Genomic DNA, 23186 nt, shown 5'->3' on the forward strand with positions numbered 1-23186 from the left:
CAATAACACGTGATATTAAAGTTTTAGTGCATGACTTTCTGTTTAAATAAATTACTTTTAAAGATAAAAATCAAGTGCAGCACCCTATTGACTTTCTACCCTGTTATCTTAAAGATCGCTTGATTATAATAGCTGTAAGTCTGCTTTATTTATGTTTTCAATTATTTATATCTCATTACATTTAAAATGTTATCCTAATCGAATAGAAAAACAAATACACATTTTTATTCAAGTTTTTATATCGTTCGAAATTGATAAGGGGATTTATAAATGTACATCTGTAAATTTGCCACGATTAAAGAAAAGCGTGAATTAATGTTGACATTCTATCAAGAGACGGTGTGTTCAAATATCAAATGGAATTTGGTTGTCAAAAAATTTAGTAAATGTATGGTTATTAAAATTTCTTATCGGCAGCTAAAGATTGAAAACTATATAGACGAACACTTTCGTTTAGAACCCTTCATTAAGTGACTTAGTCGTCTAGTTAATAATGGAGATTATGATTTAGAAGAACTGGTCTATTTGATCGGAATTGACCTTTTTCGAAAAGGTGAAATTTCGGAATCTCCCCTTCACTATGAAGAACAAAATTTACTTCCTGTAATCGCAGATGATACAAGTTGAATTATTTAAAGCTTGCAATATATGATACAGTGATCGGAAGTAACAATAACCCATACAAATTTAATTGTATATGTTTGCAGTGATTAAACGATGTAGTGATTCCGGTTTAAAAAGGGCCCTTATTCCTTGAATTAAGTGTCTAATTAAATTTTGTATGTATTAATATAAGATAATGAGTGACAGCCATTTTTTCAATTCATGTCTAACGTATCGGTAGATCTCTAGTCATAACAGTTGTGACGTAAGATTACACATGCAGTGTTACATGTGACATAGTTCGATTTATTCAATTTCATAAATTAGAATAAGAAATTAGAGGATGAAACTGGCCCCAGACATGTATATTGTAAAGGGCGGTAATATAAAACAAGAATTTGATTAAGTAACAGTATTTATTAGCTCCCCTTGCATCCATTTTCATTTCATGCAGTGAAATACACAGTATATATTTTCTAACACTGTCATCTTTTTTCAGGTTATAGACTTGTACGAAGAATTGTTATGGATGATTGATTTGAAAAGATTTCCAGACGACTACGAACCGCCTTCAATTTATTTCATGCTCGTAAGTTACCTTAATCGGAACATCTCGGCTATTATCAACAATAGCCCTTATCCGAAGACTGACGGAAAGGGCCGAAAAGTTGCGATTGATGTTACCCAGTAAGATGTGTCACAATTGTGATGTGTTTTTCTCCCATTTACAATATTAACAATCCTTTGCAATGTGCAATCATTATAAATTATTCTATATTAAAGACCTGGTCTAGGACAATTCTTTACCACGAGGGAATTCACAATGCCAACCCCCGATGTGGGTTTGATTTAATAAAAAAGTGGCCCCCCAAGGAAGGGGGGGGTTTTTTTTCCTTCAGCAAACTAAAAACTGAGAAAGTCGCACTATGGAACTTAAGAAAGCTGTTATGACTTTAAACCAAATCAAGCAACGTTTTTCTGTGACAATTTGATTAGCTTAATATACTATACTCGTCGTTGTATATTTAATCATAAAGATTAACAATTTTCCATTCTGTGAAATGCAGTGCTTTTGGTATAGACAGGAAATTTTGCTTTTTCTTTATGTTTCGAAACCTTAACATAAAATTTTGTTTAAAGAGGCAACCCTTTCAGATTATCTATCCCACACGCACATTTCTCATCATGGCTGCTGTTATCATGTATAAGTCGTCTTAAAGAGCTCTTCACAGCTTCTGTTATCGCATGTTTGCCCGACTGAATAAGATAAAATTAGTAATATTTGTATAATAGTCTGGAGACCTTCCTGTTGAGATTTTTTTAGAAATAAATGCGTATACCTATAAATGCGCATTGAGTTAACTGGAGGGCAGGTATTATAGTTACTTGTTGCTCTCCATTTACCTCAATTCTGTTGGGCATGGTCGTTGATTGGCTACATTTTTTCTTGAGTTCACTTAACATGACGACAGGGAAAGGGATAATGATAGAAAATCTTATTGTGACGACAGGGCAAGTGTTTTTTATTGTGCCCCCACGTTAGTGGCGGGCATTTAGATTTACCCTTGTCCGTCCGTCCTTCCATCCGTCCGTCCGTTCACTTTTGTGTCGCACGTAACTCAAAAAGTATTTGACCTAGAGTCATGAAACTTTACAGGAATGTTGATCAGCATGTGTAGTTGTGCACCTGGGTATTTTCGTCTGAATATTTTTAGTATTTTCAGAGTTATTGCCCTTGACTTAGTAAAATTTTGCAATTTTCAACATGTGTCGCATGTAACTCAAAAAAAGTATTTGACCCTAGAGTCATGTAACTTTACAGGAATATTGATCAGCATGTGCAATTGTGCACCAGGTATCTTTTGTCTGGATTTTATTTAGTATTTTAGAGTTATTGGCCCTTTCACTTAGAAATTTTTTGCAATTTTCAACTTGTTCGCAAGTTACTCAAAAAAGGATTTGACATAGTCATTAAACCTTATGGGCAGGTTGCTCAGCATATTTAGATTTGCACCTGGGGTTTCGCTTGTGGATTTATCCAGTATTTGTAGAGTTATTTCCCTTGACTTAGTAAAAAGATTGACAGAACAGTGGCGCGGTGGGGGCACCCGTGTCCTATGGACACATTTCTAGTTTTTGCCTATGATACAAAAGAGAAAGAACATCAAAACACTTCGCTACGCCCCCACCCCTTGTACAAATCATATAGCCTCGTGCATCGATGCTCTTGCTATTATTTGCTTTGACTTGATGACTATATATTAATAATGCGAACGACGTGTGCTGAAAACTGATAATTTGTTCCTACCATATACATTTACTCTTAAAAAAGTTAATTGAAGGAATTCAAAATCAACCGTATCTTGTCGGCCCTTTCCGTCAAACTTCGAATAAGTTTATCATGAATAAAAGCCAAGGTGTTCCGATAATTTGAAATTTGCGCGTCAACAATATATATTGTTGTTCAGTTATTAAGTTTACACAATGTTTACATTGATGGAAACAGGTCGTGGCGTTCTGATTAGTCTTTAATTTTCTTTTCAGCGTTATGAGCTACATTTTCATTTAGGAGTCGCATTCCAACACCTAGACAACCACCGTGCTGCTGTATCACAGTTTTCTAAAACTATTGAAGTCGTCTCGATTGCTAAAGTAAGTGATATTATTGAAGAGTTTTTAGTACGGGCCATGTCATTAAAGATGTGTCCATGAATATTTAATGACCATCATATTGATTCACATACCATAGGTCTCCCGTGGTTCCCGGGTTTTCCGCGAGATATAACGGGACTACAAGGCCTGAAAAGGTCAAATTTGTAATACATGTATTTAAATCATATCAATTAACAATAGTTTTATATTGCACAAACTAACATATTTTTGAAATGAAGTCTTTTTCTTTCTTCATAATATAGTTTACTTTAAACTGCACAACCGAACGAAATATTGTCGTGTACAAGAATATATTAAAAGTGTTATTAAAAGCTGAACAATCACAATTGAAAATGTACATTCTGTAAATATCTATCTTGCACGAGCATGCAAGCATATGCCTATATGTCAAATAAACACAATAACATATACAAATGTATGTCAATTCACAGCCCAGGATGGCTTAGTATAAATCAACAATGTCATATATCCTCATAGCGGCCAACAGTTTTACAAGCATTTTCAAAGTGTCATGTCCAAATAAATAATGGAATCTACGAAAGCTAAAAGGTGCCACCTTCGTGAATCCATTACATTACACTATGACCATTGAAATGATATAATGATATCACGAAGTAATATATACTAAAGGTTCTCAAACTGTGTTTAGATAATATGCATGCAATTCCTTTCTTGTAATTTCATCTATTATAAGTATATCATATCTTTATTAACTTTCAGAATGGCTGTCTTGCCGGATGTCTGACCAACTCCTGTTTGATGACGCCGATATATGCCCGCCGTGCCTTCGCTCATGCCAAACTCGGTTAGTCATTTTTGCATTGGTCTTTTTGTATATAACTATTGTTTGTAGCTTAAGATAAATAACTCTTGTTTGTAGCATATACGCTTTCGTCGTCATGTATTTTTACAGAAAGAGTCGGAAAGCTTTTATTTGTATAACTTTTGTTTTCTTAAAATTCATTTCTCCTGTTTGCATTCTTTTATGTTTTTATAAAGAAAAAAGTAAGGAAGTCTTTAACAAAGTGTCTAGATAATTTAGAATTGCTAGATTTTGCTTATTAAATTTACACATTATAAGGTTTCCCAGCATAATTAATATAAGGCGTTAATACCATAAAGCAACGGTTCATAAGAACGTTGGAATATAAATGACGTTTATTCACATTAAGCCTGGTACATTGCCCACTTTAGGTCATTAAGCTGAGAATCAAATAAAAAATATATCTAAATTTTATCTCGTTGTGAAGCACTCTGTATAGGTCATCTGAGGACGATTTACCTGATGTTAACACTTGACAAAGTGTTAACAACATAACCCACAGATACGGAAAATCAATTAACCCCAGTCTTATGGCACCTGGTCGTAGAACAAGGCAGATTATCGGATTAACTTGATGTGTTTATTGTGTAATTCAGACCGAACGAGATTTAATCTCTTTGTTTATTTAACAAGCCGATTATTATTAAAGCATATCTTAATAAATCAATTATTTAAATATCATGGTGATTCAGGAGTTTATGTTATTTCATTTGAATAATTTATCCCATAATGCTCTTCTGGATTAAGGGTTGTGATGGCCTTGTGGTTAAAATGTCTGCCTCTCAACCAAGGGATCATGGGTTCGAGTCCTACTTGGGTCACGATCATGTTTCTTTATATGACACCAGTATACTTGTTGGTTCCAGAAAGCGGACTCGAAATGATTAATATAAGTTGCAAGAACTTGTTTCGCAATCGAGCTTAAATAAATATGTTTAAACTAAACTTAATTAAACTAAACTAAACTAAACTAGACTAATGCTCTTCTGATGCTGCTGATTAACACTTGGGTACGTGCTGCCTACAGTTTACAAATATTGTTTTTTGAATTAAAAAATATAATTATTCCAATATGCCTGTATGAAAGAAATATGTTGGTTCTTGACCTTTTGACCTAATGATGCATGCATAAATACATTGCTAAACAGTTAAAAACCTACTGAGAATAGCATTTCAGAAACATTTTATTATGTTTGTTTGAAATATTCATGTCATGTGTGTCAAATAACAGAAACATTCTACAATCGTGGAATATATATGCTTAAATCTCTCGGCACAATCTTTCAATATATATATTTTTTATTTCACTATATTTTTTATATTTCACCATTTTCTTTCATACTTAAGGATCATACAAACTGGCACTAAAGGACGCCGAGAAGGCAGTAGTTTTAGACAGTGACTCACCGGTAAATATACCTTTAAATCTCAATAACTGTCATAAAAATATAGCTCTTTAGTTTCGAAAAAAAAAATTCAAGTTTGAAAGAGATACAACTATATATATGTACAATCATTTTAAATTCTAAGGTTCACATGGTGTTAAGCCAAATAGAATTGAGTAAAATGTAAGCAAAACTATTTCAGAAATTTACAGCGTACTTAGATATGCTTTTGCAATATTCATGGTACATAGAGTACATCATTTCATTTTTTTTAAATTTCTTAAATATGTTTGAAAATGAAATAAAGGACTTTCAAGTATAAATGATTTAACGCACTTAAGTTTCTACCTTTAGAAGATAACAATTTAGGCTATAATCACTGATGAACGTCTGTAAATTATAACTGATAATGATTTTTACCATAACAATATTTCAATCATGAACGAAAAGCAAGACCCGGGTCTTAGGTAATGACATTGTGATGACGTCATCAAATGAAACAGTTTCTATGTGAGTAAAATACGAAAATAAGAAACATATATAAAACATAATTGAATTAAATTGTAGGAACATATGTTTACCAATCAATGAAAAAGTTTACCAATAAATCACATGTAGATATTTTTTTCAATCGTTTAAGTTTTTTTTCTTGCAAAGGTTACGAATGTGTCCTTTGTACCACATGTCAGGGACTGATATATGTGTCGCGTAAATTAAAAACAAGCGGGATATATGTAACTTCCTTTAATGGAACAGTTATGAACAGTATGTTTTTTACTGTTACACTTACGAACCGTATCTTTTTCACTGTTACATTTATAATCCGTATCGACCCCTTCCATTGTTACCTATATGAACCATTTCTTTTTCACTGTTACACTTACGAAACATATCTTTTTTACTGTTCCTCTTACGAACCGTATCTTTTTCACTGTTACACTTAAGAACCGTATCTTTTTCAACTGTTACACTAATGAAACGAATTATTTTCACTGTTACACTTAATAACCGTATCTTTTTCTGTTTTTCACTGTTCCACTTACGCACCGTATCTTTTTCACTGTTACACTTATGAACCGTACCTTTTTCACTGTTACACTCATGAATCGTATCTTTTTCAGTGTTACACTTACGAACCGTACTTTTTTCACTGTTACACTTATGAACCGTATTTTATTCACTTTTATACTTACGAACCGTATCTTTTCACTAACACTTTCGAACCGTATATTTTTCTTTGTTACACTTTCGACCGTTTCTTTTTCATTGTTACACCTATGAACCGTATATTTTTCACTGTTACACTTACGAACCGTATCTTTTTCACTGTTTCACTTATAAAACGTATCGGGAGCATTTGATACTACATGATTTTGAGATTCCTATTTGATGTTCTTAATTTTTTTTTCTTATCCTATGATATGTTGTATATTTCAGGATGTTTACTGTATACGTGCGCTTGTGAGAAGCACATTTGACGATGAGTTGATGGTAAAAAACAATATTTTATTGTTCTTTAAAGGCGTATGCTAGGGTTACATACTGCAGAATGAAAACAACAAAATGGAATTTATTAAAAAAATGGCATGATCTAAGATAATGATAACAGTAAAGCTATCGAGTTACCGACTTAGTTGTCGCGTTATCTTCCTTTAAATTTGAATAATTTAAGCGCAGATGATTCACAAGGAAAGTACAAATTGTTTTTTCCTTTGCTGCATTTCATAAAGCTGACCTCAATTCGAGTGATTTTGCAAAACTTTCATTTGGTTGGCTAAAACTGAGTGATATTGTCAATGCCCTAACAAAACTGTTCTTTTGATCACGATTGGCTGGCATCTGTCCATTGGAGAGCTAGCACGCTTATAAAACTAATTAAATTTAATACTTCAATTTGATTGGATCAACCTGGTCTAAACATAATGAATAAATGAGCCGCGCCATGACAAAACCAACATAATGGGTTTGCGACCAGCATGGATCCAGACCAGCCTGCGCATCCGCGCAGTCTGATCAGGATCCATGCTGTTCGCTTACAAACCCTATAACAAGTAGAGAAACTGAAAGCGAACAGGATGGATCCTGATCAGACTGCGCGGATGCGCAGGCTGGTCTGGATCCATGCTGGTCGCAAACCCATTATGTTTGTTTTGTCGTGACACGGCTCAAATCATGTATACTATACTGACATTTTGATAAAAAACATCGTTTGTATAGGTGAAAGTTTTGTAAGTGATATGCTCCCATTTGTCATTATAAATAACACAGTTATTAAAAAAACAGTGACATTTTCTAGTTACATAGCTGAATAATTGATAAACATTTTTAATTAGTTATAAAAAAGCTCTCTAAAGGAAATTGAGAAGAAAGCATTTTTTTTTTAATTTTCGTCATTAACATTTAATGCATTACTAAACAACATGTCTAATTGTTTTCCATTCAATAGTCCCATATTCAAAGAAACAATAAAACATCATTTATTTAATTTATCTTACAAAAATATTTCCTAAATAAAATAAAAAAATTAAATCTTCAAATGACAATGCTTTTTTTTAATGTGAAAAACATATATTGAGGGGTATCATGAGGTGACCAAAACAAATTTTCAGATAGTCTCAAATAAGTTAAATTCGACTTTCAAAGTTGCAAATCTTTATGAAAACTTTATACAAATTATATTTAAATATCATAGACATTTATGTGTTTAAAAGAAAGACAACAAGAAACATTTATATGTTATAGGTATGTGACGCCAAATACTTATGATTTTGGCCCAATGACTTCCCTTTTAATATATCTGTCTGTTTGCATGCGTAATTGTCAATATGATCGACTTCAACCAGACCATCATAAATGTTACAGGATGAAAATACATATTGATTAATTCTTTAGAATATGATTGATTTACGAGGTAAATTATTGTAATGAATACTATTTTAGCATGACAAATAGAAACACTGTCATAGATAAATGTGCAGACACAGACAAGGCGTCACCGTGACGTAAAATATTACATCACTTATGCATCTTGATAAAAATCAAATAATTGAAATAAACTAAAATAATAAAAAATATAATAAAATAATAAGTTCACAACAATGTATTTCATTTTTTAAAAGATTTAACAATTCAGTGTGTTTATTTTTAGGAAATAAAGAAAAGCAACTTTGCTGACGTTATATTTTTCTCTAAATCAAGTGCTGTATCTCAAGTCTCCTGTATCAATTTATCATTATCCCAGTGAGAAGTTAAGAGAGTAACCATTTGTTAAGATATTTATTCAACAGTTTAATGAATGATCTATATACTGGCTTCATTTTGTCTGAAGTATTAGAAGAATGAGGTGTATTCCAACTGCACAGGAATACTAAACTATATAAATTTATCTATTTATAAATGATATAAATTATGTATATATTCAAAACAAATGTAATGCGTATTAAATTGTCTTTGATTTATTATTTAGAAAAAATAGCGTAATGCAGTTCAAAGTGTCATAAGTTGATATATTTATGAAAACATCCGTACAATGATTTGATGTACCTAAAGTGAAAAACGTGTACTATAACTTTTTAAATTTCTGATGAATTGTACTTATAATGATTATACGTATGTATAATATACAATTTTCGCTGAGAGCCCGAACACATATCATGGATACGGGATACTTATTTTTACAGAAACGAGACATCAATATTCTCGTAAACTACATCACCGTCATGGAACAATTTGACAAGACCAAACTGCTTGGTAACAGGACAAAATTGTATAGTTTCAAGACCAACTTGTTTGATTACAGGACCAAATTGCTTGGTTTCAGGACCAAATTGTTCAGCTACAGGATCAAATTGATTGGTTGCAGGACCAAAATGATTGGTTTCAGGACCAAACTCTTTGGTTATAGGACAAAATTATTTAGCTACATGACCTAATTCTTTAGTCACAGGACCAAATTGCCTTTTTAAAGGACCAAATTGTTTGGTTAAAGGATCATATTGATTGTACTAAGAACTTATTGATTGGTTTCAGGACCAAATTGTTTGGTTACAGGACAAAATTGCTTGGTTTCATGCCAAATTGATTGGTTATAGGACCAAATGGATTGGTTGCAGGACCAAAATGATTGGTTTCAGGACCAAACTGTTTGGTTATAGGACAAAATTACTGGGTTGCTTTAAACATCTCTTTAGACTCAAACTTGGCAGAGTATTGTCTATCTTGCTTGTAAACTGTAACCTTTGCAGTATCAACCTCTTTTATGTACGGTGAATAGTTTATTATATAAATTCATTTTGCTTCGTGGAAGGAACTTAAGAGGGAGGGAAATGGTATTCCCCTTCATGACTGTAGTGTTTCCAGCAGCATTGATTAAACTTACGGATCACGATACGATTGAATCTTATCCCTGAAACAGAATGAAACAATGTTTGTAAAATCAAGTAATCACATAGAGAAAATGAATGCAATTCGCTTTTGAATTCATTTTTAGATTTTTTCATATATATATTTTTAATAAATTAATGCTGTAGTAATGTAACATAAATGTTTATAAATGTGTTCATTGACAGGGATTAAAAGACTTGGAGACAGCAGTCAAGTTGGACAAAGACCATGTTTGTGCGACAATGCTAAAAGCATCTTTTACAAAGCCTTTGGTAAGTTTAAATGTATATACAAATGCATGGAATCAAACATAATTCAAATTGAAACAAAGTTCTTTTGATTGGTGCTTTTGTTGTATATGGTTTACCAAAAATTTCATTTGAGAAAAATATTTTTATCTTTGCATCAACAAAAAGCATAATATGTGTAATTGTGACCGATCACCATTCAAAGGGAATAAAGATCAAATAATATAACAAAAACTAAACTGTAAAATTGTTTTCATATTCTTATAGACGTAGTTTAGTTCTAGTTTCATTACACATAATTATCACATAATACAGAAAGAAACGTTTGCTAAATACTCACTCGCTTCCTTGGTAAATTAAGCGGTGATTTCGTGCAAGGAGCACTCACTTTATCAAATGCTTTGGAAACTATCTTTCTTTAGAGGTTATTTTCAAGATACAAACAAATATTTGATATCAACTACAGACAGTCCAATATAGCTTTATACCCTTTGATATTATTGTATCATTTAACGAGATTTAATATAATATGAAAACTGATTTTACAAGATTTCATGTCTAGGTAACTGACGAGAACGAGCAATATGGGTTTTTCGGAAAGGTATTTGTCACAAACCATCCCAAATAACCTTTATCCTAAGACACGAAATTGTCCATAGAGCTTCCCTTAATCATATGCTGATACGTTTACAGTATAAAGAAATGTTTGATTACTGAGAATTTCACTTATTACACATTAACTCCCGAAATATCCCTACACGAAACATTTGCCATTACAATAAAAAAGAGCTTCACATGCAGAAGTAAACCTAGTAACATAATTAAAGTGTTATACAAAGCTATAAACGGATTATTTTTTTAAAGTGAAATTGTTCTAGGAGTCATGATTATGTTTGCTTGCGCTGGTATTTCAGCTGCAGCAAAAACCAGCATCATTTTTATTTGTCTAACCAGAATCGAGTGCAGAATATAAACCGTTTGCTTGCTTTGCTTAAAAAGCACTGGTCACTGCAATCATTTACATGCTTATCCTCCAAACCAAACGCACTGTTATCGCAGTATAGATGTCTATTTTAACATCTACAAATGTTTCTAAAAACATAACTAAAGTTAATATTGTGAGTTCTGCTGGTCGGTGCTAGGGGGCATGGACTGCATACTGCCGTCCATGAACATGAGAAATCACACGAAGCCTGCAACATATTAGTTAATTTTGTGTTTTGTGTCCTACGTTACACGTTTACAGTATAATATCTTTATAAGACACATATCTTTTATTCACCTAATAAAATATGGCCTTCTTTAGGTGATAAATATCAGATAGGACAAATAAAAACAGATACAATACATGTATATGAAACAAAGGACAGTTTCATTAAAAGAAAACATTGCTAGCAAAAATTTCAGTTCAAAGTGAAATATCATGCACACTCTTTACTCTAGTCACAATCATCATTGTTAGAAATAAAACAAAAGTAATTACACTCTGTCACAAAAGTAAAAAAATAAAACATCATATTGCTTTGAAAAAAAAAAAAAAACAAAAAAAACAAACTATAAGTGCCCTTAAAATGTTCCCCCTTCGAACGGATGCACCGAAATAACTTATAAACGAATGCAATAAAAGGGCCATTGCTCCTATTTGTAGATGCATTTCATGCAATAAAATTTTGTTTATCATATCGAATCCTAGTATCACAATTACATTATATATATTTTTATTTTGTGCTGACTCTTAAGTACTATGGTTTTATGGTAATTTGTCTTCACTAAAACATATTTAATTGATCACGTTTTAATTTGATGTACTTTTAAAAGAAACCCACAATTTTTTAAAACCTTCATTTTGTGTGACACAAAGTATCAATAAATAACAAAAAGCAGACTCACAGTCCTTTGCTTTGTTTTTAACATGTCTTTTTACACCATCATTAAATTTGAGTTACATGTTCAAACTAGAAATTGAACGCTTATGTCGTTTTAAATAGACTAATTTAAGTTAATGATGTGGCCCGGTTATTATTTTACTTGGTTTTCAATTGTAAAATACAGTTTCGTGGTGAAACAAAGCGACAAAAGGCGTATGAGATATTGCGACTAAAGGTAATAATGTAGTACCCTAAATATTGGACACAGATAAATAAGTAGTTCAAATTAGATTTCTTATTTCTGTTCTATAACTAACCTTTTGTCTAATTAATTCAACCAGCATGGTTTCTTCCTTTAGATACTTTTTTGTATTCTTTTTAAAATGCATGCATAATTTATCACATCTATGGCAAAAGGGAATTGGAATTTCTTTGTAGAGTAGGTTGACTTTTTTTCAAGGATCAAAGAATATTATTACTACAGTCGAACTATTTTCTTTCTACTTGTAACAGCATGCACTACTCTTTTTCTTTGTAAATATTTTTTCCTTCTCTTTAATCTATGGTAAAGGCTTTTTATGCATTATTTGTAAAATATTTATTCAAAACAATCATATCATATCATTACAACTGTTTATCTATTGATCAGTAGTAGTAATAACATGTGTTGATTTGTTACACATAATGTAAGAATTTGCATGGTCTCAGCATTTTGGTTGTTGCGTGACAGTCGTTTCTTTACTTCCCACAGCATGTTCTGTTCTTGTTTTTGTATGTAAGCTATATTTTGAAAAAGAGAGACTTAACCAAATGTTACTAGTTCGGTTTAAATTTCACATCTATGATAGAATACCTTTGTATCGTAGATAAATCTTTGGGTTTAACTTGAATGCGTTCTCTGTCTTTTTTGTGCATTTTCAGTCGTCAGCCATTTTAGTCTAAGAGATCTTTCTTAAAACATGTTTATTTTACATTTACAAAAAGACTGTGTAGCAATTATCAATATTTTCAAATATCAAATTTGAGCATAGTATATCTTTAACCATTTGTCTGGTACAGTTTAAAAAGTTTTAAAGAAATAAGCAAATGGTGTATTTTTAATACTAGTATTTGCACAAATCCATTTTATAGTTTGTTCATATTACATACATTGTCAATTCATTCCAAATACTAACCTTTCACCCATATCACTTTATTATCTAGGCAAAGTCTCTTATTTTTCTGAGATCATTAGATCAAACAATCTTTAGATATATAGTTTACAGAACATGGAGTGGTGTGTTTGTGAGATAATCCAATTGTTATATATAACTATCATAACAGGAATATTTCTTTCAGCGATAATCAAAATTGCAAAATCACGCTGACAGTGTAAAAGTATAGCAAAGAAAAAATAGCGTATTTGTGAGACTTAAATAGGAAAATACCTTAAATGTTTAATTTTATTGAATAGTTTTATCTATGTTATTTTATCTAATTTTGTTTCCTAGTTAAGCTTTAAGATATCATGGACCGTATTTGAAATCATGTAAAGAGTTTGTTTGTTTTGGGTTTTACGTCACATCGAAACAGTATAGGTCATATCGCGACGTTCCAGCTTTATTGGTGGAGGAAGACCTCAGGTGCCCTTCCGTGCATTATTTCAGGCACGAACGGGCACCTGAGTAGAACCACCGACGTATGTAAAGAGTTAGTTAATTGATATATTTAATAGGCATTGATTTACTTTAAGTAGATAAATATTATAAAAGTTTCGTTTCTTGACATAGCTTTGCAAACGCCATGTAACTTCATTTTTCTTATTCATTTATTCTTGTTTCTCCGAAAAGAAGCACACAGATATTTATAGCAATGTTAATGAACATTGTTAATGATCCCGGATGACCGTATATCATGTTAAAATCAGTTTTAACGATGTTATTTAGTGTAATATTTGACAGATAGGAAGTTTTGTATCATGTTAGGATTGTAAAAAATATAAACAAATTATTGTTATATTTTTGAATGGTTCAAATATCTATCCATCATATTAAATGTTAACACCGTTTTATATTGTAGTACACCTACTAATACTTTATAAGCATTTACAGCTATCTATCATTTCTGCTTCAACGGTAAAAGTCATTGCTGACATCGTTACATGCTTTTGAATCACTTTTCTTTCAGTTATATTTAGACATTTTAAAGGTTTATTGTAAAATCATGAATTGCGGAGTAGATCATCGTATTTGTTTTGAACAAAGTCATCTGAACCATACAATTTAAAAACCTTCATCTGGATGCCACTTGGTTAAGTATCACGAATCTTAAATGTTTCCCTTTAAATTTGGTGTTTGCCAGGGGCATCCTTTAAAACATTACCTTTCCTGACAAATTTTTAATTTTAGTTTAGGTACACCATATATTACATAATGTAGATGTTTATGTCAGGGTACGAATTTATCATGAAATGAATGTAAAATAAATATGTAATTATAACAAATACGTATTAACAAGGATAAAATAAATGATTTATGAAGTATTGTTCATTTGAATGCAAGTCAAATTCACATGAAATAAAATGTGCATTTCAATGATCAAAACATAAAACCAAATATAAATGCAATTATTTGAGTAGAAAGGAATACAGAAAGGATACAGAAAATAGGAAAAATACAGAGAGGGCGTAATTATAGGAAGAATACATTGGACACTCATATATAGTATGTCCTTTTTCTTATTTTTCCCCGCTAAAATCTCTCCGACTTAGCAATTTTCCAGTTCATATGCCCCTTTCTTTATGTAATACTTTAGCACATATATGATATTTTACAGGCTGTACGTTTATGTCAGGAGGCGGAGACTTATCTAACTTGTAATAGTTTCGTTCATCCATGTATACTAGAATTCTATGATAAGTAAGTCATTATCATTTCTTTCTCTAATTATACTAGTATAAGTGTAAATTAGTGCTTATTTTCATTCTATGATTTAATTTGATTTTAAACCTTAGGTAGAGGAAATAAGCTGATGGCGCATTTCATTATTTCATTTTGTTAACAATGATAGTTTGAATCTTATGTTGACATTTAGCCAACACCGACTGGTTTTTGTTTCGTTACAGATTTTTATTTCCGCTAAGTGTTCCACACACAGTTACTACTATACATCTCACTCCAGATAAACCGACAAAGAAACAGTTGGGTAAGTAACAACTTATATGTTGCTATATTTTCACAGGGGGTCTGTAGCCGTTGACTTTAAACCACTTGTCATGTTGTCCCTCACCACTGTAGGTTCTAATCCCTCATTCTTTAACGTGAAGAAGCTACCCATCTAGCTTATGTACTTTCCATCTAATTAAAACAGATTATATCTTTCAACATATTCTCATCATGTCTGTTTCCAATGTTTAAATTGATGAAACTTACAAAATATCGGTATAAAACCGTTTTTTGTTTTCAGAGAGTAGCCATAAGGAGCCGACAGTGACGGACCATGGAAGTCGACCTACAACATGTACGTCCCGAACAAGCCAGCAATCAAATTCTTCTGAAATCTTCCGCTGTGGAACGACAAACATGGCAGCCAATAACAGAATGTCTTTAAAACGTCGAACTGATTATGGAAATGCTATAAGAAAATTCGTCTCCCGACCAAGTTCAGCTCATGACTTTTTCGGTAAAATTGTTCGAACGTATTCCTTACAAAATAAAGTACTGGTTAGAAAATGTGCTTGATATTTTAAGCAACGTGAGCTCTGACGGAAAATAACTTCATTAATCTAGTTCTATCATAGTTGTTCTTCTTTAATTCATTTTCAAAATACTTAAAACTCGTTTTCTCTTTATTAAACTTACTATGTTCAGCATTCAGCATTTTTTTTATAAAAGGCATACGATTTCAATTTTATATGTACATGTTTTATATATTTTAAATATACAGAACAATTAGAGAAACAGAAACGTTATGAAAATATAAGAAAACGTGCTCAGTCTGCTTTGGTACGACCTGGAGAGCGTTTTGCAAGATATCATTCAACACCTTGTCCAAACGCACAAGGATCGTCTGCAACAAAAACACCTGGAGGGACGCTAGCCCGACCAGTGACGGCGCCTGTTACAGGCAGGGTTTCAGCACTTTCTACAATTCGTGGTGGGTCTCCTGAAAAGGTAAACGCGACTCCAGCTGCGTTTTCTCAAATACCTCATTTTCTTACAGAAAAGGGTGAGTATTTTTTCTAACATGCACTTTATTGTGTTTTATCAATTTTCTTATAAAATCTAATTTTGGAGTTTTTGATCAACAATATACAGATAATTATAGATTGAAGAATTTTGAAACATATTTTCATTACAGTTTTATCAATCAGTTACACAATGTTATGGTATTCGGTAAACACATGAACAAACCCTTCCTTTAAACATCTTTATACGTAAAACATATAAATACTGACAGTAACATAAGTGTTAATAAAATTACAAAGAATAAATTCACATTTCCCTGTATATCTGTTAAAAGACATGCATTGTTTACATTGAATGAGAATAAAATTGATAATGACATATGATTCAGAAAGAGCAACTTTAAAGAGCGCAGTTGACAACATTGCGGATAAGCCTCCGAAACTCCCCATAAGAAAGAAAATCTTGATCGAGACGCCAAATGATTATGTCATTCCTGTAAGTAGTCATGTTTTTAAATTTACTCATTCCCTCTTCGCATTCCTGCATTCTATGTAACTTTTGTTTGTTTTATGTGATTAGATTAACAAACACTTTTGGAGATAGTTTTGAATCTTTATACAATTTTTGAAAATGTGTATTTATTCATTTCGATTTACTTAGCGAGTCTTTGAAAGACTGTCATAATTATACCAACACGCAGATACCTTATGTTCATCCAGACATTTGCAGATATCTGATTCACAAACAGATTTAACGTTGGCGTTACATTAACATTTCCGTTAAAGGCCCAGTAAGCCTCATGCTTTTTATTTATCAAAAACTTTTTATTTTTGGTTTATTGTTACAGTTTTAAAAATACACACGAATTATCTTTAGCTTCTTTTTATCTGTTTGCAATTACATGTAGTATAATAATAGTGAATTAGTATTTTGTACGGAAGTCTAAATACGAAATAAATTTGTTTACATTTAGCTACTTTTATGACAAATTACTTCACATTTAGCGTTACATTCTTCAGTAATTACACATCTAACATGCTCTTAATCCATTATTAGAACATTATTAAACACATGTTTGACATTTCTAAAGAATTAAAAAATGTGGATTTCTGAAGCATATTTAGTGCCTTAAACTAATTTGATCACATTTATTTTTTGAAAAGGACAACACAAAACAATTGTGTTGTGCTTGTCACATGTCTTTTAGTATCACATCACCCGTGTCAACATTTGAACCTTATGAATATTAAAAACATGTCAAAATATCCTCATCGTGAATGAAATATTTCATACATAATTCTGTTTCAGTACAAGCCTATCCTGCTATCGATACATAAATTATACATGTATGAAACACCGATAAAAAACAAATGACATAGATAAAGTCTCTGTCACTCTGCCACCTTTATTTATATGAAGTAACTCATGTTAACTTATATTTAAATTTCGGTATCTTGTTACAATTTCCAAAACATTACTCATTTGTCATATGGATTAACTAACATTTGCTTCTGTTCCTGTAACTGGTATAATTATTGTGAATTACATTTCTGTATGGAAGTCAAAATACTACTTTGTTTACATTGAGCTATTTTTCGACACATTGCTCTGTGTCAATGCTACTTTCTTTATCTGTTAAACATTTAACATGCTCTTAAACCATTATTAAAACATTTTAAGGTATTAGGACCCTAATGGGCACTATCAGGAACTAAAAAATTGACATCGTAAGTCAGATGTATACCTTAAAGTACACCTGTATGCAAAATTTAAACAAAGTTTACCGTACGGAAATCAAGTTATGGCCACTTTTCTGAACTCAAGCTAGGATGTTATGAGGGCCCTTTTTTAGAAAGTAGGAACCTTTAAATAATCTGCAATAACATTCTAATGAAAAATGTTTTCCCATTAATTTTTGGTAAGAAACAAATAGTACCATTCAGCTAACAATCCAAATAAGCAAAATTATGGTTTCTATTTAAAATTTATGAAATCTGTATAAAAATGTTACCCTACCCCACCCATTTTTACCACGTGTCTGACCATTTTTCTACTTAGCCTAATTTAAAAAAATTCTTAAAATTTACCCAAATGAGTGCCTGTTTACAAAGTTTCCCTAAATTTTTAAAAAGTATATTGGTTGATCTTGTAAAATATGAAATACTTTTACCGTCTAGTTTTGATTATATTACACTTTGAAAATATCAGGTACCATATTTATTACTAGATTTAGCATAAATTAGCCAATAAATTACCTATATAAATTAAAAAATCAAAATTAAACACTTTTTTCTTTCCAAATGGGACATGAGAGATACATAAATAATGTTAAAAGAAAAAAAGAAAGAAAAAAAAAGTTGACCCTTCTGGGGATTGAACCCATGGCCCTCATTTTCAATGTAGTTAACAGTAGTTCTAGCCTATTTGAATACTCTTCAAAGCGGAGGTAATGCATTAGGGTGCTAATACCTTAAACACATGTTTGACGTTTCTAAAAAATAAAAGATATGGATTTCTGAAGATTAAGGTGCTTTTAAAGAACTTAAAAAGCGAGCATTCAACTATGGTGGCTGATTTGGTACACTTTGCGCGTTGCGTTGTCGATAGCGACAACACAACCTATATCGTTATCGCCTTTTTGTCTTGTCGTCCTGTCTCAAGCGAAGCACGCCAAACGGCGCGTTGTCGTGTGGTGCTTTGTCGCGATGTCGCCCTGTTGCTTGGCTCATAAGCCAATCCTTCGAATTGAGCCGAGCGACAATGTGACATCGCGACACCATGCCGCACGACAACGAGCCGTTTGGTTTGCATCGTTAGCGACAGGACGACAAGACGAAAGTCTGACAACGCGCCATTTGACGTTTTGTCGTTCTGTCGCTTGCGACAACACGAAACACAGAAGCATTCCAAATCAGCCACCATATTTAACCCAGTAAGAGTCTTTTATGCAATACCTTGATGGTATTGTAACTGCGCAAATAATTGATTTACTGGCCATCGTTGATACCTTTACTAAACACGGGCTAAAATACGGCAGGTGAATAACTTGCCTATGGGTCTTATGTTGAATGTCGATACTAATTACAATGATGTTAACAATGTTGACGTGTTTATCCGTCCAGATTGTCAGTCATTACATTGAATATTGTTTATAGCTATTTTATTCATTCACCACTGGTCTTGTCCATGTATGATCGATTAACAGAATCGAATATAAACAAGAAACTGGGGATAATAAAACTCACTGTTCAATAACTGTAACTGTCTTTCTATATACATAATTATAAATAATTATTAATAAATGTAATCACTTTCATAACTTTTTAATATGTAGGTTAATGTCTTAATTAGATGAAATATTTCATTCACGCGCGTAGAATATTTTTGGCATGTTAAAATTATATTAAATGTTTAAATGTTGACATGAAATGCATTGGTTTTAAATGAGGATTGACAAAGACAGCGCGAATGTTTTTAAGTTGTCTTCTTAAAAAATGCAAATGGGATCAAACTTGATGACGGAATTTTTAATGTGACGCCAAATTTACATCCGTTTGTGATTTATATTAAATGTAGATATCTGTATGAAAAAAAGATTATATTATCGACGATGTTTCTTTTTAAAAATGCATATAGACTCGACCTTTAAACTTTAATAATTTATTAGCTATATAGATTGAAGTATCCTTCTTGGAAATATAGGTAATCAATTATAGGTTTATAATAGGTTTTGGCATAAAGTGTCAATATTTTGTTGAAATGAACCTAGAGGTCAAGTGTATTGTCAAAATGCAGTTGTTGTTTTTTTGGGATAAAATAACGAGCAAATGATGTAAATATCCTATTCATATAGATAATTCATTAATGAAGACACATTTAACATTATCAATACATTTGAATGCATAAAAAAGCGCGGAAACAAAGTTAGGTTGATTAGACTTGACTGCCAAATTACGAAAATAAAGTAAATAGTTTGCTTTGTAGAGGTAAAGAAAAGAAGATTTTAGACATTTTCTAGCTTTATTTACGCTTCTTAGATATAGTTATGTATTTTTTATATTTTGTTTTCAGGTATTCCAGTCAGTAAATATTAAAGGTGCACCGCGCATGTATTACAAGTAAGCTTCATCGTATACTGTTTATATAAAACAAAGTCATGTTTTACAAGGACTCCAATGAGGTTTTTTTTTTACATTTTTACATGAAGGGACTAGAAATTATTTTTGCGATTAATGTCCCTCTAGACCAAAATCTTGTATGCAAAATTTCAGATCATTTTCTCTTTCCATTTTTCCAGAATAGTTACTCTAATTGTGAAAAATTAAAAAAACCTTGCACCGTCTTTTATTCAGATCGGGCTTAGAATAAATTAGCACAGGAATACGATTTTCAATTAATTTCTAAGAATATTTCTAAATTGACATTTGCATTTTTTTCTGTTGTTAATTTTTGTACATCAGCTGATTTATGTAAGGATTCAAAGTTTATGTTTGTGTTGCACCTCAGTGGAGTTCCTTTAAGATTAAATCTCCACAAAAAGCATTTCACATTACCTGCATCGTCAAAATGCATATATAATTATGTGCGAAATTAAATACATTCGCGTCCCGACCTTTTTATACTTATTTTATATATACTTTGTCAGGTGCAAACCATGTGAAGTTAAAATTTGTCATATAAATTGATAACAGTTTTGATGTGGGCGGTATAAAAACTGGATGGCCTATTACCAATCCAAAAACATGCTGTTGTTGTTTTTTAATCTAAAAAGGTTGCACTGACTTAAAAAGGAAAAAGAATCACCTAAATATCAAAATCATCTTACGCCAGTTTTGATTGTCATTTGATTTGATAATTTAATAATTACGCTCAATATTTAGCTCGTTATTTTTTTGACCGGAAAATGTAGGTGTCGTTCCGGCATATTACCGTACAATTTTGTTACGGCTTTAAATGTCAATTACTTCCGTTCATCACTATAGCGAAAAACAGTAATGCAGATGTCACGATTTATATCAAAATTGACAGATTTGTTTACTGTTTTATTATTTAGTATTCTATGTTTCTACTTGTAAGATGTTTTAGTGATCGGATATAGTAATCGATCATGTCTCTATAGGTAGGCGCGGGAAGTATAAACGCCCAAAAACAACCAGTTGTATACCTATATTCGGAGGAATTTCAAATATCTATATAATACTATTTATTAATAGAATGAGCCATTCTTTTACAGTATATTTTACACTCAGACTAGTACTTTTTGTCATACATGTACACTGATTCATATTATTTAGGATGCACATAATTAAAAAAAATGTAGAAAGGAAATTTAGTTTATTTTAGCGCTAGAACTTCCATTTGAACACATTTATAAAACATAAATCTTTTAATCATTAAAATGGCTCTGAGTGTAAGAACGAAAACAATATTGCAATGTTAAAAAGATTGTTTTGATTTATCGATATTTTTCTTAAAATTTCATATATTGTTTGAAACAAAAGCGAATATATTTGAAAGATGCTGAAGAAAAAGCTAAAATTCTTATTTGTGTATCCACTGAATTTTTTAATTGTAAATGCGTTAATTTTATTATTTTTCAGACCATGGGGCGGAGACAAACTTCCTGTCGCGGAAAAGAGTACTTTTAAGTATTCGCCTGCTTTTTACTAGTCACAGTTTATCAATTCTTCCTAGCGAAGTGTTGGCATTTTGTTACGTTTAAACAATATTATTCCTATTAACTAGTCATCTAACTGTTTTTCGAAGCCAAAATAATTTGTCTCAACTGTGTACATCTTAATATTGTAAGAACTACGTCTTTTTTTAAAATTGCCCGTCTTGTTTTTTTTTCACTTTCATATTCTATATGTGGATAAGAACTACTTTACTGTTTCCATTCTTTGTGTTTAACGGTAATGGCGTTTCATAGAGTTTTTGTTGGTTTTCATGATCACTCGCCGTAAAATCTAACTCACTGTTTTGATCAAAGAGTATTCTTTTTCAACCGGTGTCATTATATTTACACGTTGTAAAATCTCTTGATAGAATTGATATACTATTAGGCAATAATATAATTGAAAGCTGACAATTATAATGACTTAATTCTGTTTTTGTGTCAATGAAATGTATCTGTCAAACTGCCATTTTTTTTTTACTTGTACCATGTAATAATTTCTATGTTCTAAAACGAGTTGTGCTGTTTTTATTATGCCTTTTTGCTGTTGTTGTTTTTTTTATTTAATTGTATTTTATTACATCAATTTGTAATTCGTTGAAGTTACGTTATAAAATGTTAAACTATAGTTGATTTTTCTTTTTGCCTTTAAATGATACAAACAAGATTTACTGGCGTGCACGTGATACATTTAAATTGAGAGATTTACAGTGAATTAAGGAATGAAATAGTAATTCATGCACCGGTGTCATTTTATTGACACGTTGTAAAATATTTTCGTCAAATCCCGCCTACGAAACTTTTCAAATCTCGTATTTTCCCACAGAGGAATAAAGAATTACCGAATGAAATTGCTAAAAAAAATAAAGAATTTCGTGGACGACTTAATTGGTTACAGAACCTTTATTTGAATACTCTATAACGACAAAGACGAAGCACAACGATGCTAACAACAACAATAATAATGATAATGATAATAAATAAATAAAAAAAAAATAAATAAATAAATAAATAAATATAATAAATAAATAAAATAATAATATTATTGATTATTATACTGATGATAATATAATATAATATAATGCTTTATTCAATATCAATATGTACTTGGTGATATAATGAGGTAATGATGATGATGATGATGATGATGATGATGATGATGATGATGATGATGATGATGATGATGATGATTACAATATTTATCATGTGACATTTTATAGCTTTTTATAGACCTACTATAAAGTCAATTAAGATACACTACTTAAAAATGTAAATCTTGTTATGAATGAATAATCATTGATTAAACAAAAAAACTAAATCAAAATAAAAACAATAGGCAATAGCCATTTAACTTTAGCGCATG

At 31.4% G+C, this 23186-nt stretch overlaps 1 protein-coding gene across 1 annotated transcript; it reads left to right on the plus strand.

The window, feature by feature from the left end:
- The first annotated feature begins 270 nt into the window (after positions 1-270).
- Positions 271-22451, plus strand: LOC132716505 (uncharacterized). Its single transcript, XM_060699798.1, has 15 exons — positions 271-339; positions 1103-1192; positions 3148-3255; positions 3997-4081; positions 5447-5508; positions 6922-6975; positions 10053-10139; positions 10678-10716; positions 14798-14880; positions 15087-15166; positions 15428-15643; positions 15908-16189; positions 16538-16644; positions 20221-20267; positions 21750-22451. The coding sequence occupies exons 1-15, from the start codon at positions 271-273 to the stop codon at positions 21817-21819; spliced, it is 1479 nt and encodes a 492-aa protein (XP_060555781.1). The 3' UTR covers positions 21820-22451.
- Positions 22452-23186: the final 735 nt, after the last annotated feature.

Source organism: Ruditapes philippinarum, unplaced genomic scaffold (assembly GCF_026571515.1).
Source record: "Ruditapes philippinarum isolate M1 unplaced genomic scaffold, ASM2657151v2 ctg757_1_1_1_1, whole genome shotgun sequence".
Classification (NCBI taxonomy): Eukaryota; Metazoa; Mollusca; class Bivalvia; order Venerida; family Veneridae; genus Ruditapes; species Ruditapes philippinarum.

What these genes read in the sequence shown, in the direction of transcription:
- LOC132716505 (XM_060699798.1), top strand. Translation starts at nt 271, where the DNA reads ATGTACATCTGTAAATTTGCCACGATTAAAGAAAAGCGTGAATTAATG. An exon ending in TGACATTCTATCAAGAGACG is followed by an intron (nt 340 to 1,102) that starts GTGTGTTCAAAT and finishes ATCTTTTTTCAG; the next exon opens with GTTATAGACTTGTACGAAGA. An exon ending in TTTTAGACAGTGACTCACCG is followed by an intron (nt 5,509 to 6,921) that starts GTAAATATACCT and finishes TGTATATTTCAG; the next exon opens with GATGTTTACTGTATACGTGC.